We start from the raw sequence: 22,310 nt of genomic DNA, 5'->3' as shown, positions 1-22,310 counted from the left end.
ATATATTGTAACATGGTCTTTTTCCATGGTGTCTGAAAACCCAGAGTATTGTAGAAAGAGCTAGATGTTAGGTTGTAACTACTGTTCTGAGTATTTAACTTTTTTTTTTTTTTTGCACTGGTATCCCAGGTCACATGATTTATTTCCTTCTAGTTTATTTGCCTCAGCCATTCTTTTTTTTTTTTTTAATATTTTATTTATTTATTTGACAGAGAGAGAGATAGCCAGAGCAGGAACACAAGCAGGGGGAGAGAGAGGGAGAAGCAGGCTTCCCACTAAGTAGGGAGCCTGATGCGGGGCTCGATCCCAGGACCCTGGGATCATGACCTGACCATGCTTAACAAGGGAGCCACCCAGGCGCCCCTGCCTCAGCTATTCTAGCTTCCTTTTATCTCAGCTTTTTGTTTGTTTCGTGTTATTAGTGTGTTATCTTTTTAAAAACTTACTTGGATCTAATTAAAAATAGAAATTGTTAGTCTCTTTTTTTCCTTTTAAAACTTTTTGTTATGGAGATACTCATATATCTATGCAAATAAACAGAATAATATAAAGAACTTCCACCAACTCATGGTCTTGTCCGTTCTTCATTATTTTGAAGCAAACCCAAGACCTGTAATTTCATCTGTAAACTCATCAACTGATGTTACTCTAAAACACAAGGACTTTAAAAAATATATAATCATAATACATACCATTTTCACATCCATAAAAATTAACAATAATGTAGTTATCTAGCCAGTATTCAGATTTCTTTCATTTCATAAATTTCATTTTTTTCCTTCTCTTAAGAGTTTGTATAAATCAAGATACAAGTAAGGTCCACATGCTGTGAGTGGTTAATATGGGTTTTGAAACTGTACTGCTGGTAAAGGATCAGAGGCTAGATGATCACAGTCTGACCAGGCAACTTCTTGGGGCCTGTATCGCTTGGACTGTGGAAAAAAAGCTGGTTTTGCATCTGAGAGCGGGGGCCTTAGACCAGTGGGGCTGGATACCCTTTAACCTGGGGGCCTTGCCATTGTAAGTCCCTGGGAAACAGAACAGCTCGGATGACTTTAGGCCTTGCGGTCAAACCTGCAGCACAAGTACCTTGTGGTACACACTGAGGTGGAGTCCCTCACCCGTGTCTCCTCCACTGCTGCAGCATCAGCTGCCATACAGGCTCCTCACAGTTGATGTTTAATTCTTACTACAGAGCAGGAAATCTGTTTGTCTTCTACGACAACAACTGGCATTCATCTTGGCAACAGAGGATGCCATCTGGTTGGGGGGTGCTTTATAAACTGATAAGAAGAAAGTTGAAACAGGCTCTGGGCCCATAGATTTTTAAGGAATTGGTGATGACATTGAAGGTTTCTTCATGTTTCATGAAAGTCAAGCCATCCTACACAGGCAAGATCAGCTTTGGGTAGGAGTAAGCAAAGGCCATGCCCAACAAGAACTTCTTAGAGTTTTAGATGGTGTCTTGTCAATCTTCTACCGGACCGTGGGCTCCACCAGTTCCCCAAGGACAGTCTCATACTGGCCTGTCTAGGATCTTTGCAAGGATGGGGTGGTGGTGAGCAGTCATCTTCTGTTGCAGAACTTGTCGCAGCATGGTCCTCCAGGTCCTACTGCCGGTGAGTGGGGTCTCCCAGTAGTGAGAGTGCTGTGATGTAGTAGCGGCTCTGCTTGGCAGGGTGAGCTACATGCTGTATTCTCTCAGAACCCCTCTGATGGATGGTCATGGCAAGATCTGATCTTGGGCAGAGGCTGCTCAAAGCCACAGCACAATGACCAGATCTGCCTGTCTTCTGCCCCCTCTACCTCCTCATATTTTATTATGAAAAATTCAATTGTACATAAAAGTGGAAAAATTATGCAGGTACAGTAGATACTGTGCTGTGTTTGCTTTAGCACACATCTGTGTAGCTGCCCATTGGTCAGTCCATCTTACGTATTTTTTATATTTCAAAGTAGGTTGCAAACATCGGTTCACGTCACTTAAATTTAGGATATCATTAATTGGAATATTTGTAAAAAATTGTTTGAGGTATAATTTACATAGACTGAAATGTAAAAATCTTACCTTGTGAAAGAGTTTTAATAAATACATCCAATTTGGCAACCTAGACCCCTTCAGAGAAGTAGAGCTTGACCATCTTCCCAAAAAGTTCCTTGTCATTCCTTCTTATTTAATTTCTCCCCCCTCCAGAGGCAACCAGTGTTTTGATTTTTACTCATATTCATATAAATAAAATAATAAAGTGTGCTTTTTTTTGGTAAAAGTTCTTTTGAGCGTTATGCAGGTGAATACATGTAGTTCTTTTTTTTATTACCTAGTACTTTTCTATTATATGAATAGATCAGAATTTGTTCATTCTTTGTAAGATCTGTGATTAGTGAGTATTTTCTTTCAGTCTGTGGCTTTCTCCTTTATTTTCTTATTGGTGTCTTTTGACAAGCAAAAGTTTGTCTTTTTGATGAATTTTACCAATTTTTAGTTTTATAGTTACTGCTTTCTCAGCTCTATCTTAAGAAATCTCTGCCTACTCCCAAATCATAACAATCTCATTTTATTTTAGAAGCTTTGAAAGCTTTAGCTCTTACATTTACATGATCAATCTCAAATTAATTTTAGTATATGGTGTGCTAGAGGTTGAGGTTCATCTTTTTCTATGAATATGTACAGTTGTTCCAGCTCCATTTGTTAAAAAGCACTTTTCTCAATGGATTGCTTTGAAACCTTTGTCAGACATGAAATGACCATGTAAGTATGAGTATGTTTCAGGGCTCTGTGTTCAGTTTCATTCATTTATTCATTGGTCCTTACACCAGTACCACATCTTACACAAGACCTCAGTCTTGAGGTCACGTAGCGCAAGTCCTCCAGTTTCCCTTTCTTTGAAGATTACATGCCTAGATCAGGAGTTGGCAAACGGTGCCCCCTGCACCCCCACCCAAATTTGGCCTATTGCCTGTTTTTATATGTCCTACTTAGTGATCTGCTGTTGTCTGACATAGGGACCAAGCCCAGGCTGCCCCCTGCTGTCCCCCTGCGGTCCCCGTTCCCCTTTCCCCTGTTGGCAGCTTCTGTACCAAGTGCTGGACTCTTTTAACGTGGGAGTGGATGACTCCATCATCTTTGGCCAGCTGCTCCAGTTGAGATGACCCCGGCTCTCTAGGGCAGAAAGGAATGCTGGGATTTGAGTGTCACTGGGGCAGAGAATGAAAGTGAGCACTGTGGTTCTTCAGATTATCTGTTTCTTGTATCCGTTTTGATGATTTGTATTTTTCAGGGAATTTGCCTGTTTCATGTAAGTTGTCATATTTATTGACGTTAATGAAACCCCCTCTTTTAAATGTGCATAGATTCTATAACAGTTTTGCTCTTTATTATTTCTTCTGTTTGCTCTGTGTTATTTGTTCTTTCTTTGCTTAAGGTAGAACCTAAAAGCATTGATTTGAAAGCTTTCTTTTCTAGTATTTTAAAGCAATAAATTTCTCTCCTCTGCTTTACCTGCTTTGCAGAAATTTTGATATGTTGTATTTTATCATTCAGTTCAAAATGTTTTCTAGTTTCCCTTGTGATTTCTTCTTTGATCCATGGATTATATAGAAGTGATTGTTTAATTTTCACATATTTAGGGTTTTTGTAGGTCTCTTACTCTAATCAGTTTCTAATTTACTTTTGTTTTTGTCAGTGAACATTCTCTGTATGTTCTCTCAACCCTTTCTTATTTTTCGAGACTTGTTTTATAGTCCAGCACATATAGTCTGTCTTGGTGAACGTATTATATGCACTTGAAAAGAATGTGTTTCTGAAGTTGTTGGGTATAGTGTTCTATAAATGTCAGTTATAGGTTTGTGATTGATAGTGCTGTTCAGCTCTTGTAGGTCTGCTTTACTGATTTTGTCTAGGTAATTTATCAGTTACTGATTGAGCAGTTAACAAATGATTGTGGGTTTGTATATTTTCCCCTATTTTACTGTTTGCTTCATTTATTTTGAAACTTGTTAGGGGCCAACATATTTATTATTACTGTGTTGTCTTGATAAAGGTATCATTCTGTCATTACACAGTCTCTTTTTTTTTAAAATTTTTTTATTGTTATGTTAATCCCCATACATTACATCATTAGTTTTAGATGTAGTGTTCCATGATTCATTGTTTGTGCATAACACCCAGTGCTCCATGCAGAACGTGCCCTCTTTAATACCCATCACCAGGCTAACCCATCCTCCCCCGCCCTCCCCTCTAGAACCCTCAGTTTGTTTTTCAGAGTCCATCGTCTCTCATGGTTCGTCTATTACACAGTCTCTGTTTATCTTTGGTAATCCTCTTTTCTTCTTTGAAAAGAGTATATTACTTGATATTTTTATTGTTGTTGCTCTATAGCGATAGGCCATTTTGAAGCTCTTTATCTTTGTTTTCTAAAGTATGACTATGATGTACCTATGCATGCTTTGCAAGTATATGTGTGTGTGTGTTTATACTCATGGTGTTTGCTGAGCTTTGTGAATCTGTGAATTTGTCTTCAAGATTATTTTATTTATTTATATTTGAAGATTTTATTTATTCACTAGAGAGAGAGACCACGAGTGGAGGGGAGAGGCAGTGGGAGAGAGAGAAGCAGACTCTCCGCTGAGCAGGGAGCCTGACCTAGGGCTCGATCCCAGGACCTGGAGATCATGACCCGAGCCAAAGGCAGACGCTTAACCATTTGAGCCACCTAGGCACCCCCCAAATTATTTTAAAATTGAGACTTCACCTGCAAATACGTTATACATTTTGATATTGTCCCACAGGTCCCTGAAGCTCTGTTAATTTTTTTTCTCAATCTTTCATTCTTCAGATTTCTGTTAAATTATGTGTTCAGGTTTACTTAATTACTTTTTTCAGCTCTGATCTCGTCATCAGATTGGATAATTTCTGTTCTTCCCCATCTGACTCTTCTGTTCTCTCCATACTCTAGTTTTTTTGTTTGGAGTTAATTTGATATTTTTCAGTTCTAGAATTTACATTTGGTTCTTTTTTATGGTTTTTATTTCTCTGCTGAGATTTCAAAGTTTTATTCATTGTATGCTCTTGCATATGGGGATACTAGCTGCTTTAAATCATTGCTAATTCAAAAGTCATCATCATATCAGATGTGTCTCTACTGATTGCTTTTCTTTTGATTGTAGGTCACACTTTGCTGTTTCTTTGTATATCTAGTGATTTTGGATTATATCCAGAATATTGGAAATGGTAGGTTGTAGAGCCTCTGGATTCTGTTTTGTCCCTTAAAGGTATTGGTTTTGTTTCTTTTGTTCATTTTTTACTTTAGCAAACTCTGCTTATCATGAGGATACCAGTTAAAATCTATGCTCAGTTTTTTTTAGTCTCTAATTGCTTGGAGTCAGCCCCATACATGCCTACCTTAAAGGTGAGCCAGAGATCTGGGCAGAGTTGTTCTGCAGGTTTTGTGGCTCCTATTCTCTGATTCTCTCCCTTCCTGGATTTGCCCTTCACTTTCCAATTATTATGGTTGCAGGGATCTCCTTTTTAAGATTTGTGGATTTCTGTTCGAGTTTGACCAACTCTGCTTGGCACTGACTGGGTCCTGCTTTCTAGTGATGATCTTTAAAAAAAAAAAAAAAACAGAAAATACCTAGTTTCCTCTCCAGTTTCTGTTCGCTGTGGTTGCTCTTTAGTGTCTTCTGATAGTTTTTACTGTTTGCGCAGTTTATAGTTCTCATCTGCTGGAGAGTTGGGTGTTAATATGAGCTATTCTGACATTACTGGAAGTGAAAACTGCCTTACTTGCCTTTTAAATCTTTTTTTTTTTCTATAAGTTTGTGTAAGTAAGTAATATTTACTCCTATTCTCTCTCCTTCTTCCATCTCCCCTCCCTTTCTCCTCTCCTTCTTGCTTCTCCTTTCTCCCTTTGTTCAGTAGTTTCCAATGTCTGGATTTTGCTGATTCTTTCCATGTCGTAGTGTCATTGTTCCTCTGTCATCATAGTTACCTGTAAATTGGTAGTTGGATCTAGTAGCTTCTTAAGATTCATGTTTAATTTGGAGAGGGGGAAGACCCAGTGTTTTATAGGTCGTCGGGTGGTGTGTTCGTGCATGGTAGACATTGGTGGGGGGGTATGTTAGCAGCTCTTATTGCAGTTCTCTCTTCCTACATCCATTAACTCATTTTGAAAACAGTTAAATATTTGGGCTCAAAGTGGTGATTTCTAACTTAGCAGTTTTCCAAGTGCAGTCTGGGGACCTGTTGGGGATCCTTGAGACCTTTTCAGGGATTCTGTAAAGTCAAAAATTTTTAATAATGAAGACTTGATTTGCTATTTTTACTTTCATTCTCATGAGTATACAGGAGAGTTTTCCAGAAGCTATGTAACATAAAGATGCAGAAGCAGATGAGAAATCAGCTGTCTACTGTTCAATCTGGTATTAATGAAATTTGCACAGATGTAAAACAGGGGCCCCTGGGTGGCTCAGATGGTTAAGCGTCGGCCTTCGGCTCAGGTCACGATCCCGGGGTCCTGGGATTGAGTCCCACATCGGGCTCCCTGCTAGGTGGGGAGCCTGCTTCTCCCTCTGCTGCTGCCTTTCTCTGTCTCTCTCTCTGACTCTCATGAATAAATAATTAAAACATTAAAAAAAAAAAAAGATGTAGAACAGTGCCACTTTTTTCACTAACGTTTTTAGTTTTAGAAAATATAGCTATTTTCATACATAAAAGTCATCTACATTAACATACAATACTTTTATTATTCTTTTTTAAGTACATCAAAACTACTTCTCATACATATCAGGTATAGTGCACATAAAGCTATTTATGGTTCTCCATGTTTAACTGTTTCCAAAATGAGTTAGCTCCATAGCATCTTCCAACAGTGACCAACTAGGTGTGTGTTTTTTTTTAAATATCGTTATGAAATTATTTGATGTGTTTCAGTCTGTTATAGTTATTCCAATTGATGCTCAAATTCTCCCCTTTGGACATGGAGATAATCTGTTTTGGAAACCTACTTAAAACTCAACTCTTCTGCAACCCTCATGTCTGCTTAGAAGAGCTTTGCCTGAATATTCCTTCTCCTTTTTTTTTTTTTTTCTTTTTTATTAACCTGTGAGTCAGCCATGTATTCTCAAATGTTCAAAGAAAATGAAATGTTTCTTCTCCAGATAATTAATTTACATAGAATATGGTACAAATCAGGTTTACTTCAGAGGCTTGTTTTGCATTTGGGCCAGTTAGTCTCTCTATTCCTCAGCCAAAGACTACATTCCCAGCTTCAGTCAGCTGTCTGGTAAATGCATGCCTTTAGTCACCAGGCCAACCAGACAATAGAAATGTCAGTACAAATCGATTATTATCATTGAACCTTATAGATTGAGTTAAACATTGAATGAGTAATGTTCTTGTTAGCGGTGGTTCGCTGGTATTGATGCTATCTTTAAACCATTGATAATTCACGAACAGTTCTTCTTTTCATATCATGACAAATAAATAAAAGTGTTCTTAATATTCAGTTCTAAAGGAAATATGATTAGGTTAACTTGCCCATTCTGCTCCTTTGCTCCCTGTTATTAGTTACATTCTGGAAAATGTAAAAATTGAAAACTCTCTGTGGAGAGAGAGAAACTAAAACCTTTGGTTAATTTTTCCTTCTTGGCAGTTTTGCATATAAGATTCTTAACTGTCTTTGGAAATGAGAATGCTGTGCTTTAAGAGGTTCACAAATTAAGTGTAGAATGATTGGAACCAAAACACTGGTGTGAATTTTGTTCTCTTTTTTAGATGGTGATTCTGAACTTCATCCAAAAAAACGAAGAAGTAAAATTAACTAGGAAGAAATTGTAAACCAAAGAGGAAATAAGATTGGCTCTACTCGGATACTAAATATATCTGTGTTTATAGGCAATAATTTGCAATATAAATGTGTGGCAACTACAATAGTCTGAAACTAGAATAGGCACAGATCTGTAGACTAGATCCTGAGATACGCTATAATCTTTATATATATTAGGTATATGAAGTTTTCATAAAATAAATGAATTTCAGCAGTTCAGTGTGGAAGGAATTGGTTATTCAGTAAAGGGAAAGTCAGAATGTTAACTGACATAGTATACCAAAATAAATTTCAGAAGTATTTTATTTTTAATTTTAAATTTTTTTTAAAGATTTTATTTATTTATCAGAGAGAGAGAGCACAAGGAGGGGGAGCGGCAGGGAGAAGCAGGCTCCCTGCTGAGCAAGGAGCCTGATGCAGGACTTGGGACTCGATCCCAGGACCCTGGGATCATGACCTGAGCTGAAGGCAGGTGCTTAACCGACTGAGCCACCCAGGCGTCTCCAGAAGTATTTAAAGTTACAATTTAAAAGCACAAAAACGATAAAAATATAGAAAATGTCTCAGAGTGTCTCCCTACAAGATATTTTTTAATCCCAAAGAGAAAAATTGTGACTTTATTGTGGAGAAATATGGCATATGTCACTTAACATCACCCAGGAATGGGACAAGTTGACATCATGTGTCTCCTGATATAATGCACTGAGAAGGATACAGCATGGTTTACGTGCATGACAAAAATTTTATTTTGAGAAAACCAAAATAAAGGAACATACTACAAAATAACTAGCTGTACTCTTCAAAGATGTCAAGGACACATGAAGGAACTATTCACGAAGGAACTGTTCCAGATTAAAGGCAACAAGACGGTTATGGATTCTGTACCGGGTGATCGTTTTCCTTTTGCTATAAAGGACATTATTAAGATAATTGGCTAGTCTGTGGATTAGATAATAATAAAAAAAAATGTTTATTTCCTGATTTTGATAATTTTGCTTATGGTTATATAAAAGAATGTCCCTGTTTTTAGGAGATACACATTTAGGAAGAGAAAGTTCATATCTAAATGGTTCAGAAAAAATTTTGTCTCAAGAGAAAATGGTAAAGTAAATGTTAACATTAGAGACTTTGGGTAAGGGGTATATGGGAATTCTTTTCTACTACACTTGCAACTTTTCTGTAAAACAAATTATTTTGTGGCTAAAAAACAGACTAAATTGTAGTGTTTAAGGTTGTATACGTTTGGGGTAGACAAAAAACACCACAAGCGATTACCATAAAAATTAATAGAAAATATAGCTGACTGTTTAACATTTAAATGTGTAAGGACTTTATATACTAAAAGCAATGGAAAAATCACAAAGTAAATATTGATAAATTTAACTAGCTAAAACCAGGAAGCTTTTTATTTATTTATTTATTTATTTATTTATTTATTTTTAGATTTTATTTATTTATTTGAGAGAGAGAGAATGAGAGACAAAGAGCATGAGAGGGAGGAGGGTCAGAGGGAGAAGCAGACTCCCTGTCGAGCAGGGAGCCCGATGCGGGACTCGATCCTGGGACTCCAGGATCATGACCTGAGCCGAAGGCAGTCGCTTAACCAACTGAGCCACCCAGGCGCCCACCAGGAAGCTTTTTAAAGACATAGCGTACAAAATTAAAAGACCAATTGTTTCGTTACCCATACAGCCATACAGGGTAATTTACATATGTCATCTTAGTTTGAGAAAGCGGGGCAGTTGATAATCTTTCTCCACACTAATGTGACTTCACTAAAGTAGTAAATTTTACATTTATAAAGCTTTCTGTAATTTGCAAAGCACATTCATGAATCAACATGTATTTTGGGTTGGGGAATCCTTACCATGCTCATGCTCCTTGCTGATGGAAGAAAGGGGGAAGACTCACTCTCCCTGTCTTGGGAAAACCACAAAATAAAGACACAAACACACAGTTTATTGGACCAGGAATGGACAGCTAACCCTGGGGGCCAGTGACTAACCAGATCCTCCCTCTTTTAAGAAATTGAATTGAGGTTCACAGAGGCTAGATTCAAATGATGAATCACTTAAACCAAAAAGACAGTATGTACTTGGGCCATGTGCAGTCTTAACAAGTAAACAGGAAAGAAAATCATGTACTAAGATAAGAGCAGTGACTTTATAGAGATACTGTGAGAATCAGAGGTGATAAACTCTGTTTGGTGGGACAAGTGTGGAGAGGGGCTTTGGAAACAGATACTCAGACTACCTAGTCCCAGATGGCTTTCTCTTTACAGGTTCCCATAAGGTTTATGTTTTCTTGAAGTTCTGCTGTATGCTTCCTGTGAACTTGTTTTATCTGAACACAGTGTTGTGGCTGGGTTTTTGTTCTTCGAAACCTATCTGAAACACTATCTGACATTAGAGATTTTAAATGAAATCCGCCATGGGAATGTGCTGTGTATTGTGTACTGCCTTTTACTAAGTGGCCATGGTAGATTTCTGAATTAAAGCTGGTCTCCTTCACAGACATAGATATTTGTAAGTAAGTTTTGCTGCGGTTTCCACTGTGTTTAATTTCTTTCTGGTGTTCTAAATATTTCCTGCTTTTTTCTATTCTTTATACTCATCAGTTACTTAGAAAACAAGTGTTAAATACCTGTTAATCCTCACGTGAAACTTACTCTGGTACTTTTTCTCCTTTATTCTCTAGGGAATAAATTGGCCCTTAGATAGTCCTCATTCTTGGAAAGTTCTCCCTCCAAGGAAAGGTTTCTTTCATTTTAGTTTCATCTGTTACTCCCCATGCACAGTATAAGACCTGCCTCTAAAATAGGCTTTTATTTATTATCCTATTTAAATTGTTACTATTTTTGGATGCTGGGATGGTATCCTAGTAAGTCCATACTTGCAGGTTAAGTCGGGGCTGGCAGACCTTTTCTGTAAGGGGTCAGATAGTACGTATTAGGTTTTGTGGACCATATGGTCTCTGTTGTAGCTACCCAACAAAGCAGCATAGACAGTAGATAAACAAGTGCACGTGGCTGTGTTCCAATGAAACTGTAGCTGCCTAACACAGACCATAGGCCAGATTTAGCCTGTGAGGTTTAATTTGCTAACCTCTGGTCTATATAGAATGAGAATTTGGATCAGTGAATTTATTACTTCTGCATGAGTAAGTTGGTAAGCTAAATGTTCTAGGTCAGCATGTATATTTTAGGTGGAACAAAGGGAAAACAATTTCTGCAGCGCAAATGCTTCAATGCTGATAGGAAGTTGCTTTCACTCATGCACTAGGTTATTTATTTCGTGTCTCTTATGTGTCAGACACTGAAAATACAAATAGTGGTGATTCAGAGAGAAGGTAATCTCTGCCCTCTGCCTCATGAAATTTACATTTAGAAGCTGTGAGATAAAGGGGGTGAAAGTAAGTAATATGTTGTAGTAATGTGTATATGAGGTTTGGTGTGGGGGATGTTGCCCCCTTTGGATTGTGTGTTCAGGGAAGACTTTTCTGAGGAGGCCTGTGTGGCTAGAAAGAGTGAGGGTAGAAGAGGAGTCTGTAGAGTTAATCAGGGGTTGGCTCCTTTGGAGCCTAAATTGGTGAAGAATTTGATTTTTATGTTAAGGAAGCCATTATAAGGTAGTTAGTGCTTAAATTAAAAAAAGAAAAACCTGAGATTAAATAAATTGGATTTGATATAAGTCTTGTTCCCTCATATATCCATTTATGTGTCTGGTTCACCAGGCTCTGGTCTCTTAGTTATCTGCACATAAAGTTTGTGAGTGCCTCTTCAGTGAATCAGTTGCATATGTTCTAATTCTTTCACATTTTTTAAAACCAAATTTTAAGATGGAATATACCATATATTCCTAAAAAGATACATACATGGAGAACCGTTTCTCTTGCGTAAGTCTTATGAATAGTGTCTTTGTTTCTCTAAGTATTATTAATTAATATATATCCTTTAGATAGGCTATCATGGAGAAATACCTTCCAGACTAGAAATATTAGCATAGTCATGCTAATGTAGGTTGGATGGGTATAGGAAATGTTAATAATGTACTTATTTTTCCAGTATTTAACTTGAGTCATGACATGTATTTGCGATATTTTTCTGATTTTGGATTTTTAGGGCAAATTAAGGCAAAAAACTGATTTTTCTTCTTTTTAGGGTAAAATAATATATTGATGATACATGGTATCTCTCTTGAGAGCTTCTAATGGTATTTCCTGTTTGTTAATATTTATTTCTGTTCAGTTTTTCTGTGTTCTTAGAGTGGATATTAGTTACTTGTTCGTGAATTTTTTATTTCTTTAAGTCTCTTATTACTTGTTTCTGTATTTTATGGGCAATATTATCAAATGCTGTAATTATGTCTTACATGGAGTCAATAATCCTCCATTTCTCCACTAAGGAGTGAAAAGACAAAAAAGTCTAGTTGGATGTATATAGATTGGATTAATGAAAAAAGATTCTCTAATTCCAGAGCATCTTTCTGTCCTTTCCTTATTTTTTATCTTTTACCTAGAGGTTGCAAACAGGCTAGTCACAATGTTTATTCTTTGCATCCTCTTTGTGAAAATAAGAGTTTGTCAGAATAAAGGTAAATTCCCTCTCACACACATTTCTGCTCTGTTTTGCTGTCCCATGAGGGGATCATAAAGCTGTAATCTCTGCCCTTAGCTATTTTCCTTCTCAAGCCTGGTGCAGCACTGTTTTCTTACCTTTCCTTTTTTATAGGAGTAATTGAGAATTAGTATGGATGTTTCCTATCTCTGGTGTCCGTAATTTAGTTTGTTAAATTGCTTGCACTGCATATATTTATTATCGTGGTTTGGGTACTGTGCTGGAGAGCTTCCATCTGCCTTTCTAGCTTTGTTCTTTACCCTGCCCTGGCTCCAGGCAGCTGGTTTATCTGGATACACAGATGGGCTTTCTTGATTCCTGGCTTCCAGTTGGGTTTAGCTGATGGGGAACATTGTCAGCAGATTAAAGAAAGGAAAGAGGGAGAGGTTAAAATACTTACTTTCTTCTTCCCTGTGGGATTTCTTGTATCCTTTCTGCATCCTTCCATTGAAGATCAAACTCCTATTAAGTAGCCCTCTTCCTTTTAAGGTTACTGACATCTTTCTCTCTTCCTCCTTTCACTGCCGATGGGTAGGGTTGGGCCCTGCTCTTACTAATGCAGGGAACTATACTCATGTGATTTCCTTACAGCCTCTGTGCTTTGTAAATAGTCTATTAAACTTTTTTCAAATTTCCCAAATTGAGTATGCCACCTGTTTTCTGTGGCAACCCTGACTGATAAATTTGCTTTAAAATGTTTTAGGTTCTGTCAGTGACTGTTATGATTGCAATTCTAAAGTGGATTAGCACTAGAATAAGGAGAAAATTATCCTGACAATTTCATGGGTTTATTCTGTTGGCTGATATGTAATTTATTTTAAAATAAATGATGTGTGGTTTTGAGCATTATTGTTATGTTTATTGAACACACACTATGGCACAACCCATCTTTTTAAGCATTGTGGGGAATTCAAAAGTACACGAGACGGGTGCAGTAATTTGAATATGAGGCAGTTGGTAATGAATCTCATGTGAGAGGTACAAAGTGCTATAGAAGTTTGGAGGAGAAGGGGCACCTGGGTGGCTCAGTTGGTTAAGTGTCTGCCTTCAGCTCAGGTCATGATCTCAGGGTTCTGGGATTGAGTCCTGCATGGGGCTCCCTGCTCAGCGGGAGGTCTGCTTCTCCCTCACCCACTCCCCCTGCTTGTGTTTCCTCTCTCCCTGTGTCTGTCTCTGTCAAATAAATAAAATGTTTAAAAAAAAAAAAAGTTTGGGGGCGCCTGGGTGGCTCAGTCGTTAAGCATCTGCCTTCGGCTCAGGTCACGATCCCAGCGTCCTGGGATCGAGCCCCGCATCGGGCTCCCTGCTCCGCGGGAAGCCTGCTTCTCCCTCTCCCTCTCCCACTCCTCCTGCTTGTGTTCCCTCTCTCGCTGTGTCTCTCTCTGTCAAATAAATAAATAAAATCTTTAAAAAAAAAAAAAAAAGTTTGGAGGAGGGAGATTATCAAGACAACTTTGCTTCTGTCTGTAGCAGGAAAGAAGGGAGACTCATAGTTTCCGGTGTTCCTGAGGAGACCTCTACTTCCCAGCCCTTGCTCACTTTACTATTCCATAACCCACCTCTGAAAGTAATAATAACTAATACTAGTTAAAGTTCACATATATGCCTGTTCCAGAGTAGAAAACTCCTATTAACTCATTTAACCCTTCCACCATCCCTGTGAAGCAGATTCTATTACTAAACCAAGTTGGAATTCAAATTCAGGCTGTCTGATTCCCTAGTCTAGGCTCTGAACTACCCTAGCCATCACATTATTCTATAATTAGAACTGATTATCCACCTCCCTCAAAGAGATTATCAAAACTAATTACATCATGAGTGCAGCTCTTTCAGGTGTTGGCTTTTCAGTCTCATTCTTGCTGCCCAGTGGTGTTTCTGGGCCCCCAGCCGCATGTTTCTTGTGCAAGTAGATTTTATCAACTGCTGTGGCTTCTTGTTGCAGTCATACCTGTGAGGCCCCTCATTCATTATCGATTTTAGCTCCTTACATAATGTCTTTTTTCTACTGGTGTTAATCATTTCTGCCAATCTCAGTATCTGCATGGATAATCCACATGATTATCATAATAATAGATAATTTGGCCGCCTGAATTCCTTGACCTCTTAACCTCCTATAATCTTGCATCTTATTTTAGACTTTTTATTTATCGATAACTGAATCACCTCTCAGAGTTCACGTTCATACATCCTGTTCTCTGAGCACCCCCACTTCTTTCTTCCCAGCTCATTCCCTCTAATTTCTAACTCCCAGCAACTTTATTACAACCTGAACCTAACCTTCTTTGTTGTCTAACATCCTCATCATATCTTTGTTTTTCTCACTTTAGATTCCATGGTCTGTTATAACCACTCCTTTTTAACTTCTGTTGTATTTTACCTTGATTAAAGCCAACACTTGACTACTTTGTACCTAAATAACCAGATGAGGCTGGAGGGAAACATACAACTTTTATGACTGGTTTCATTTTAATACTCATGACCACAGGCCTCGGTACTGCTTACTGTATTAGTAATTCACTCAGGATTTTGAGCAATATAGAAAATAGTTGTTGTGGGGTAACATAGTCAGAAATAAGAACTGACCAATATCAAGGGGCTTTGATAGTGAGATAGCATGAATTTGTAGTGGACCAAAGCAGCCAGTTTTAATGGTTTTCCCAGTCAGCGAGCCGGAGCAGCACCGCAGCAGTTCATAATTTTGAGTGGCAGGGCCTACAGGCTGCTAAGCCAGCTGTCTGTCAAGTTGACCATCAAGTACGGCATCTTTGCTTCGTATTACCATGATGAGTGCCAAGACAGGAATTTAATGATCTCTCTTCAGCCCATCTTCTTTTTATTTGTGTATTTGTTATTTATTCACTATTTGTCGTTTAAAAAATTGTGTATGGTAGTTAATGGGGATTTTTGGAATGTAAAGACTAAATGTCATAAAGTGTCCTAAACTAATTGTGTCAGTTACAGTTAATAATTCTTTGGCCTTGGGCAAATGATTACCATGTCTCTTGTTTTCTCATTTGGGAATTTTTAAGATAGAAGAATTAGAAACTTCTAATCCCCCCTTTATAAATGTAATTGTAAAGCCACAGCATCTTTCAAAAATTACATTTTTGGAGAATCATTAGTCAGGTTTCTGACTAAGGAGAGTCCCATGTGGTTCCTTTTAAATTGTTAAATAGTTTTTGGAGAAACTGGCCCTCTACAGGGTTGATAGTATTTCAGGCAGTAAGTTGCATCACCATTTCTGGGTGTCTGCGCTTCTTGGGCTTTGCCACTGAAAATTTTTATAATGAGATTGTGCCTTAGCCAAAACTTGTGTGTGTCAGCTCTACTGCCTTAATGATGGTATAGTGTCTGTGCTGCGCCTGGAGTAGGAGGGAACCACAAGAAAAGTTGTCCTGAAACATGCTTGGGGCCAGAAAGAGGAGAAGGGTGAGTCCTTTTTCTGGTTCCTCTTTCTCCCTTACCCACTTCAGTGAGCAGGGGAGGATTGAGAGGTGTGCTGCTGCTTCTCATCCTGATTCCTCAAATCTTTGTCGGGCTTTTTGAAGCTAGATACTGTTCTTTTCACAGTGTAATAATTGGTTATTTTTTAAAACAATATAATTTTGGAAACTTGTGGACTAGTTTCTTATAGCTTTACTGAAGAATAAGTAATTACAATAACGTGCTTATTTAAACTATACAATTTTGATGAATTTTTATATATGTGAAACCATCACTATAGTGACAAGACAACATACATTTTCATTATCCCGAAGAGTTTTTTGTGCCCATTTGTAATGTATCTGCTGATCTGCTTTCTGTCATTATAGATACGTTTATATTTCCTAAAATATAAATGAATGGAATCATACAGTATGTACTTTAGAGGGGGGTCTGGCTTCTCAGTCAGCATAATTATCTTGAGGTTTATTCATGTAGTTTCCTGTATCAATAATTTATTCCTTTTAATTGCTGAATAGTATCCGACTTGGATACTCCAGAATAGATCATTCAACCTGTTGATGAACATTTTGGGTTGTTTCCACTTTGGAGTTATTATCTGTAAAGCCGCTGTGAACATTGTATACAAATCTGAGTGTGGACATGTGTTTTTTATTTTTGTTGGGTAAATACTTAGAAGTGGGATGGCTGAGTCATCTGGTAGGTATATATTTAACTTTTAAGAAATCGTCAACAGTCTTCCAAAGTGGTTGTACCATTTTAACATTTTTGAGAGTTCCAATTGTTCCACATTGTTACCAACACATGATATGGTTAATCTTTTTATTTTTAGCCATCTAGTGGTATCTATGGGTTTCTATGTAGTGGAGTCTTGGTGTCGTTTTTATTTTCTGCATGACTGGTGATTTGGGGCTGCTTATTTGTGATGTATATGTCTTTAGTGAAGTGTCTGTTCAACTTCTCTGCCCACTCTTACAAGTTTTTTATAGTTGAGTTTTAGAAATTTTTAAATGTGTTTTGGATTTACGTTCTTTTAGGTTCTTAACACATTTTGCCAGTACTTTTTATCAGTTGGTGGCTTGCCTTTTCATTTTTTCTTTTAAGTTTTTTTGAAGAGCAAGAGTTGTAAATTTTGAAGTCCACCTTATCAGTTTTTTCTTTATATTTCTCTGCTCTTTGTGTTCTGAGTTCTGCATCATTTCATTTCTGTAATTTTTCTAAAAAGTTAAATATCTTAGATTCTTACTTTTTAGCCATTAGGGGTAAGAAAGCTTAGGAGGTGATTATAAAGCTAGAGTTGTATCTGCCTTGTATTTTTGTTACTGTTATTATACTTTAAGCTCAAATTATTTATGATTCTAGTATTCTTTTTTTTTTTTTTTTTTTTTAATTAATCTCTGCATCCAACATGGGCTTTAACTCATGACCCTGAGGTCAAGAGTCACATGCTCTAGAGGCACCTGGGTGGCGTAAGTCGGTTAAGCGTCTGACTCTTGGTTTCGGCTCATGTCGTGATCTCAGGGTCCTGGGATTGAGCCTTGTTTCTGGCTCCATGCTCAATGCAGAGTCTGCTTAAGACTCTTTTCTCCCTCTCCCTCTGCTGCTGCTGGCCCCCCCACACCCCCCCCCGTTCATGCACAAGTGTGCGTGCTCTTTTTCAAATAAGTAAATAGATAAATCTTTTTTTAAAAGAAAGAATCACATGCTCTACTGACTAAAACCAGCCAGGCGCCGCTTTTTTGGTTGATTTTTAAATCTGTCAAAGATCCATGAAATTGCTGTTGGTCTAATTCCTCTGTTTTATGGATGAAGGAACTGAGGTTTATAAAAGTATACGACTTAGTTCAGGGCTTACAGTTTATGGTCATTTCAAGACCAAAAAGTCCCAAATCCCCTCAAATCCCATTTCATTAATTGTTTCCCTGTAAGGTGTTATTTTTTATAATGATGTTGCTAAGATTTTATTGCAGACTGGAATATATAAAATTTACTTCATTCGTTGCTTCTTCATTTTTCTTTGTGGTGAATATTCTCATTGAAAGGAGTGGTATTAAGTAGGTTAGCTTTTTGAAAGAATCCTAATTTTCCCTTAAAATTTCATTAAGTTAAGATGTTGAAATTAACACTTTTGTTTTTTTAATTCTTTCCAAAGGTCTGTAAACAGATTTGGCTAGGATTATTTGATGATAGATCTTCAGCAATTCCAGACTTCAGGGATCCACAAAAAGTGAAAGAGTTCCTACAAGAAAAGTATGAAAAGAAAAGATGGTGAGTGAATAGTTTGTATTTAGAGCAAAGGCTCCCAAACTCACATTAATTATGGGTAAGATGAATCTGAAAAGGAAGGAAGGAAGGAAATAGGTAGATAGGAAATAAGGAAATAGGTATGTAGGTAGATAGATCCTCATTATATTCTGGCATTTTATTGGATTTGGTTTCTAAAAGCCTTGACTTCTACTTAAGTCACCTGTGTTTAGCAGCAGCTTGTTCCTTAATCCCAGGCCTCCTACCCTTTTTTGGAAAGTTAGGGATCCTTCCTTCTAATCCTTCTGTAGTCCTATTAGCTTCTCAAGACATTCTAGTTTTATACAGCCTCTTTCTTTAAAATCGTCATTCGTTTAGCAAGTATTTGGCATCTTTTATATACTAAGCACTATGCTAAAGCTCTTGTGTAGTAATCCATCCACTTAATTGCATTTTGCAGTAAGTCTTTGATTGAAATATCCTCACTTCTCACCCAAGAAATCATTTTACTACCTGGTTAAGAAGGGAGCGTTTATGCTCCCCTGACTAAATCCATCAGATGTTAATTTTTAAAAAGAAGTTAAAACAGGTTGGACATATGGCTAGTAAAGCCCTTTAAAAAGCAGAGCAGGAAATACATCTATAAAACTATATTCAGCTACTCTGGAGTCGTCATTTTTAGCTATATGAACACAATTTAATTCAGTTTACTAAGACTCTTTATTCAGTGGTATATATTTCCTTCTTGGGGGGTTAAGAAAATTAAGGAGAGAGTCACAAATAGGGGGAATAGATAAGGAGGAAGTAAATGGTTTCTTGTTTTCCCGAGGAGCTGTATTTTAACCCTGGGGATCCTGAGGAGGGAGTACTTGCTGTGGGTCATGGGTGACATATCTCTACTTGTATTCAGTGAGCACAGTAGAAAGAAGTGGCTTTGATTTGTGTGCTCTACGAACTTTGGATTCTTACTGTTTCTAGAAGAGACTACTTTTTGCAAGGCAAGATTAGTCACAGCCAGGGGCTACATTCAGCGGCACTAGATGCCTTCAGTATGAAGGGAGATAAAAACATACTAGTACAATTTTAAAAGATTTTATTTATTTATTTGAGAGAGAGTGAGAGAGAGCATGAGAGCCAGGCGAGGGGCAGAGGGAGAAGCAGATTCCACACTGAGCAGGGAGTCTGATGCAGGGCTTGATCCCGGGACTCCGGGATCATGACCTGAGCTGAAGTTGGGCGCTTAACCGACTGAGCCACTCAGGCACCCCCATACTAGTAAAATTTTAGATGAAGAAAGAAGAAAATCTTTCAGGGTGGAGTAATAGTAAAAACATGGTGGCATAAATGATTCTCTTAAAATGGAGTGTAAAATTACCCTTCTATCATTTCAGCTCTTAATTTCCGAGATCTTGTATCCTGTAGTTAGACCTTTCTCCTTGCATAGCTATAGCCTAATTTTGATTTTCCCAACAGTTTTACCAGCTCAGAAAGTTAGTTTGAATAGAATTTAGCTGGGATTTCAGATGGTTTATTTTTCAACTAGCAAAAGAAAAGTGTGCATGAGTAAGACTTAATAGATTTAAAACCATTGATTCCCTTCTTGCATTTATGATGGTAATAATTATAAAATTAGTAATTCAGACTATAACCCAAATAACTGTAAACCTCAAATAATTATAATTCATGTTACTTCCTGAGAAACAGGGTAGTAATGACAAGAATAATACAAATACACACTTGAACGGTGGGCACCTAGAGGGAGTGACCCACTGGCCACCCACAGTGGCCAGGCCCTGTGCATTTTAAACTCACACTTCTGCATCCCTGGGACATGTAATGAGAGAGCAGTGCAGTGGGTTTTTAACATGACATAAGCACTATCTAAATGCAGTCTCCCTAAAAATCCTCACTGTACTTAACACCTTGAGGTTATTGTTGTGTTAGATCTGAAGGGGTTTTGAAATTGTTAGATCAGTTTTCAAACTCACTTCTATGCTACACAAGCCTAGCTTCTTTACTTTTAGTCAGATGAATATTTTGAACCAAATAGTATTATCTGGTTTTATCCTTTGATAAAACTTGATATCCTCAGTGAATATACCAGATTATGGGAAAGCATAACTTCCTGTTTCCATTTTCATATCACATCTGTTCCATTTACTGGGAAAGCAGTGTATTGTTTGTCATTATTATATAATTTGATAGGAGCTAACACTTAGTAGCTAATATACCTATACCAGGAACTGTTCTAAGTATTTACAAATGTTAACTCAGTTATACCTCCTAGCAACTATATCTCCATTTTATAGATGAAAAATTGGAGGCACAAAGGGTGAAGTAGTTTGCCCTAGGTTTCATAGCTATTGAGTGGTAGAGCTGGGATTTGAACTCTGTCTCTAGAATATATAGGTGCTCTTAACCACTGTGTTTTCCTACTCCCCCATGTGATACGGGGGGTGGGGGTGGAGAGAAGGGTAGAGGGGGACAAAACCTAGAAATAGAACTAAAGCTCTCGCGTGATCCCAGCCCTAGAGATTAGCATTGGCAGTGTTTGGGCATTATGTTCTTACTGCCTCTCTTTCCTTTCTTTACTCTCTTCCTCCTGTAAATCTTGTACTTACATGACTGAGATCAAACCTGAAAGACCTGTAGTCTTAGGGACATCTTTCCGTGTTAGAACAAGAGTAGCTATGTAGCATTCTGTTATACAAATGTTAACATATAACCCCTTTAAGTATTTTTCTCCTGATGAATGTTTGATATGTAGCTAATTTTTTGAAATTATAAAGAGAGCTGTGATAACATGCATGCCCATGTATCTGTGTTACTTACCAATTAATCCCAAAGGAGAAGTTTCTGGAAGTTGTACTTCTGGGACACAGAGCATACCTATTTATAATATTTTAGTAGGAAATAACAAAATTTATAAAATTTTGCTTGGAGTAAATGTGAAATTTTAATTTGCATTTTTATGAGGTTACAAGTGTTTTCATTTCTATGTCTCCATTTGTGAATTGTTTCTGCTTATTTAAAAATTGCATTGTTGATCTTATTCTCCTAGATTTGTAATATACTTTTATATTTTAGACTGTTAACTGTAATATAATAAATATTTTCCCATTCTTCCGCTCTCTTCCCAAATGTTATTTATGATCTTATGATAGTTTAGTTTTTAAAAAATTAGTTTTAACTGTTCATCATGATGCTTAACTATAGGTCCTCTTTTGCTAAAAAAAAAAAAAAGTTATTTTATTTTCTTAGAAAAATTGTAAGTAAATAATTGAAACAAGTTTTGTGGTTAGTCTTTATTACCCTTTCTGAGTATTTCAATTAAGTGCAGTCTTAAGCTATCAATTCTAAGAGGGTTTTGAAATAAGATTAATGTTGAAGTAGTCTCGTAAAAAAATGAGAATTAAGTTTATCATTTTTAAGCATAGTATTCCCTACATTTTTCTTAGGTAACTGCCTGCTTAATTTTTCATGTTTTAGGTATGTCCCTCCAGAACAAGCCAAAGTGGTGGCATCAGTTCATGCATCTATTTCAGGGTCCTCTGCCAGTAGCACAAGCAGCACACCTGAGGTCAAACCACTGAAGTCTCTCCTAGGAGATTCAGCACCAGCACTGCACTTAAATAAGGGCACGCCTAGTCAGGTGAGTAGTCTGAAGGCTTTGTAGAGGCTTCTACTTCAGGAGGATAGTGAGCATCATGAATTTGACAGTTCTTTAAGACAATAGCATAAACCTATATGCCAGCAGCATTCTGTCCTGAAGGTTTATAATACATTAAAAGAATCTTGGTTAAGTGGTTGGGAGGTGCATATTTTTGTTCTCTTTTGCTATGTAAATTAGTTTCTTCGAATGCTCCACAGGTTTGTAAAGGTATACAGGAATGTTGTTAATAGCTAGCTGTCATATAACTTACATTTAGTAAAACCTGACTGTATGGGGACCATCAGAGTTAGAGCAGTATAGTCTCTGTGATGGACTTTTACAAGAAGGAATTTCTTAAGCAGTAGAATTTTCTCCCTGCCTGGTTGTGAAGCATGTTTATCATCGAAATACAGGTGGCTTTGCATTACATACCTTATTTTAAAAAACTAAACAGACTGAAGTCTTTTCATAACTTGGTAAAAAAGTTAGTGTTTCTGCACTTTATTACAATTGACTGAGCTGTGACAAA

General features: G+C 37.3%; 1 protein-coding gene across 9 annotated transcripts in view; it reads left to right on the top strand.

The window, feature by feature from the left end:
- AGFG1 (ArfGAP with FG repeats 1) overlaps positions 1-22,310 on the top strand; it is a 78,506-nt gene that overhangs the window by 25,442 nt on the left and 30,754 nt on the right. For all 9 annotated transcript variants that reach the window (XM_032400833.1, XM_032400823.1, XM_032400805.1 and 6 more), the window contains exons 3-4: positions 18,038-18,153; positions 21,619-21,781. In XM_032400833.1, coding sequence (XP_032256724.1) covers positions 18,038-18,153; positions 21,619-21,781 — 279 coding nt within the window. The remainder of the gene's footprint in view (positions 1-18,037; positions 18,154-21,618; positions 21,782-22,310) is intronic.

This window comes from Phoca vitulina, unplaced genomic scaffold (genome assembly GCF_004348235.1).
Source record: "Phoca vitulina isolate PV1807 unplaced genomic scaffold, GSC_HSeal_1.0 scaffold1, whole genome shotgun sequence".
In the NCBI taxonomy this organism is placed as follows: Eukaryota; Metazoa; Chordata; class Mammalia; order Carnivora; family Phocidae; genus Phoca; species Phoca vitulina.
Note: the sequence above shows the minus strand (reverse complement) of the source record. Positions and strands in the feature narration are given on the sequence as shown.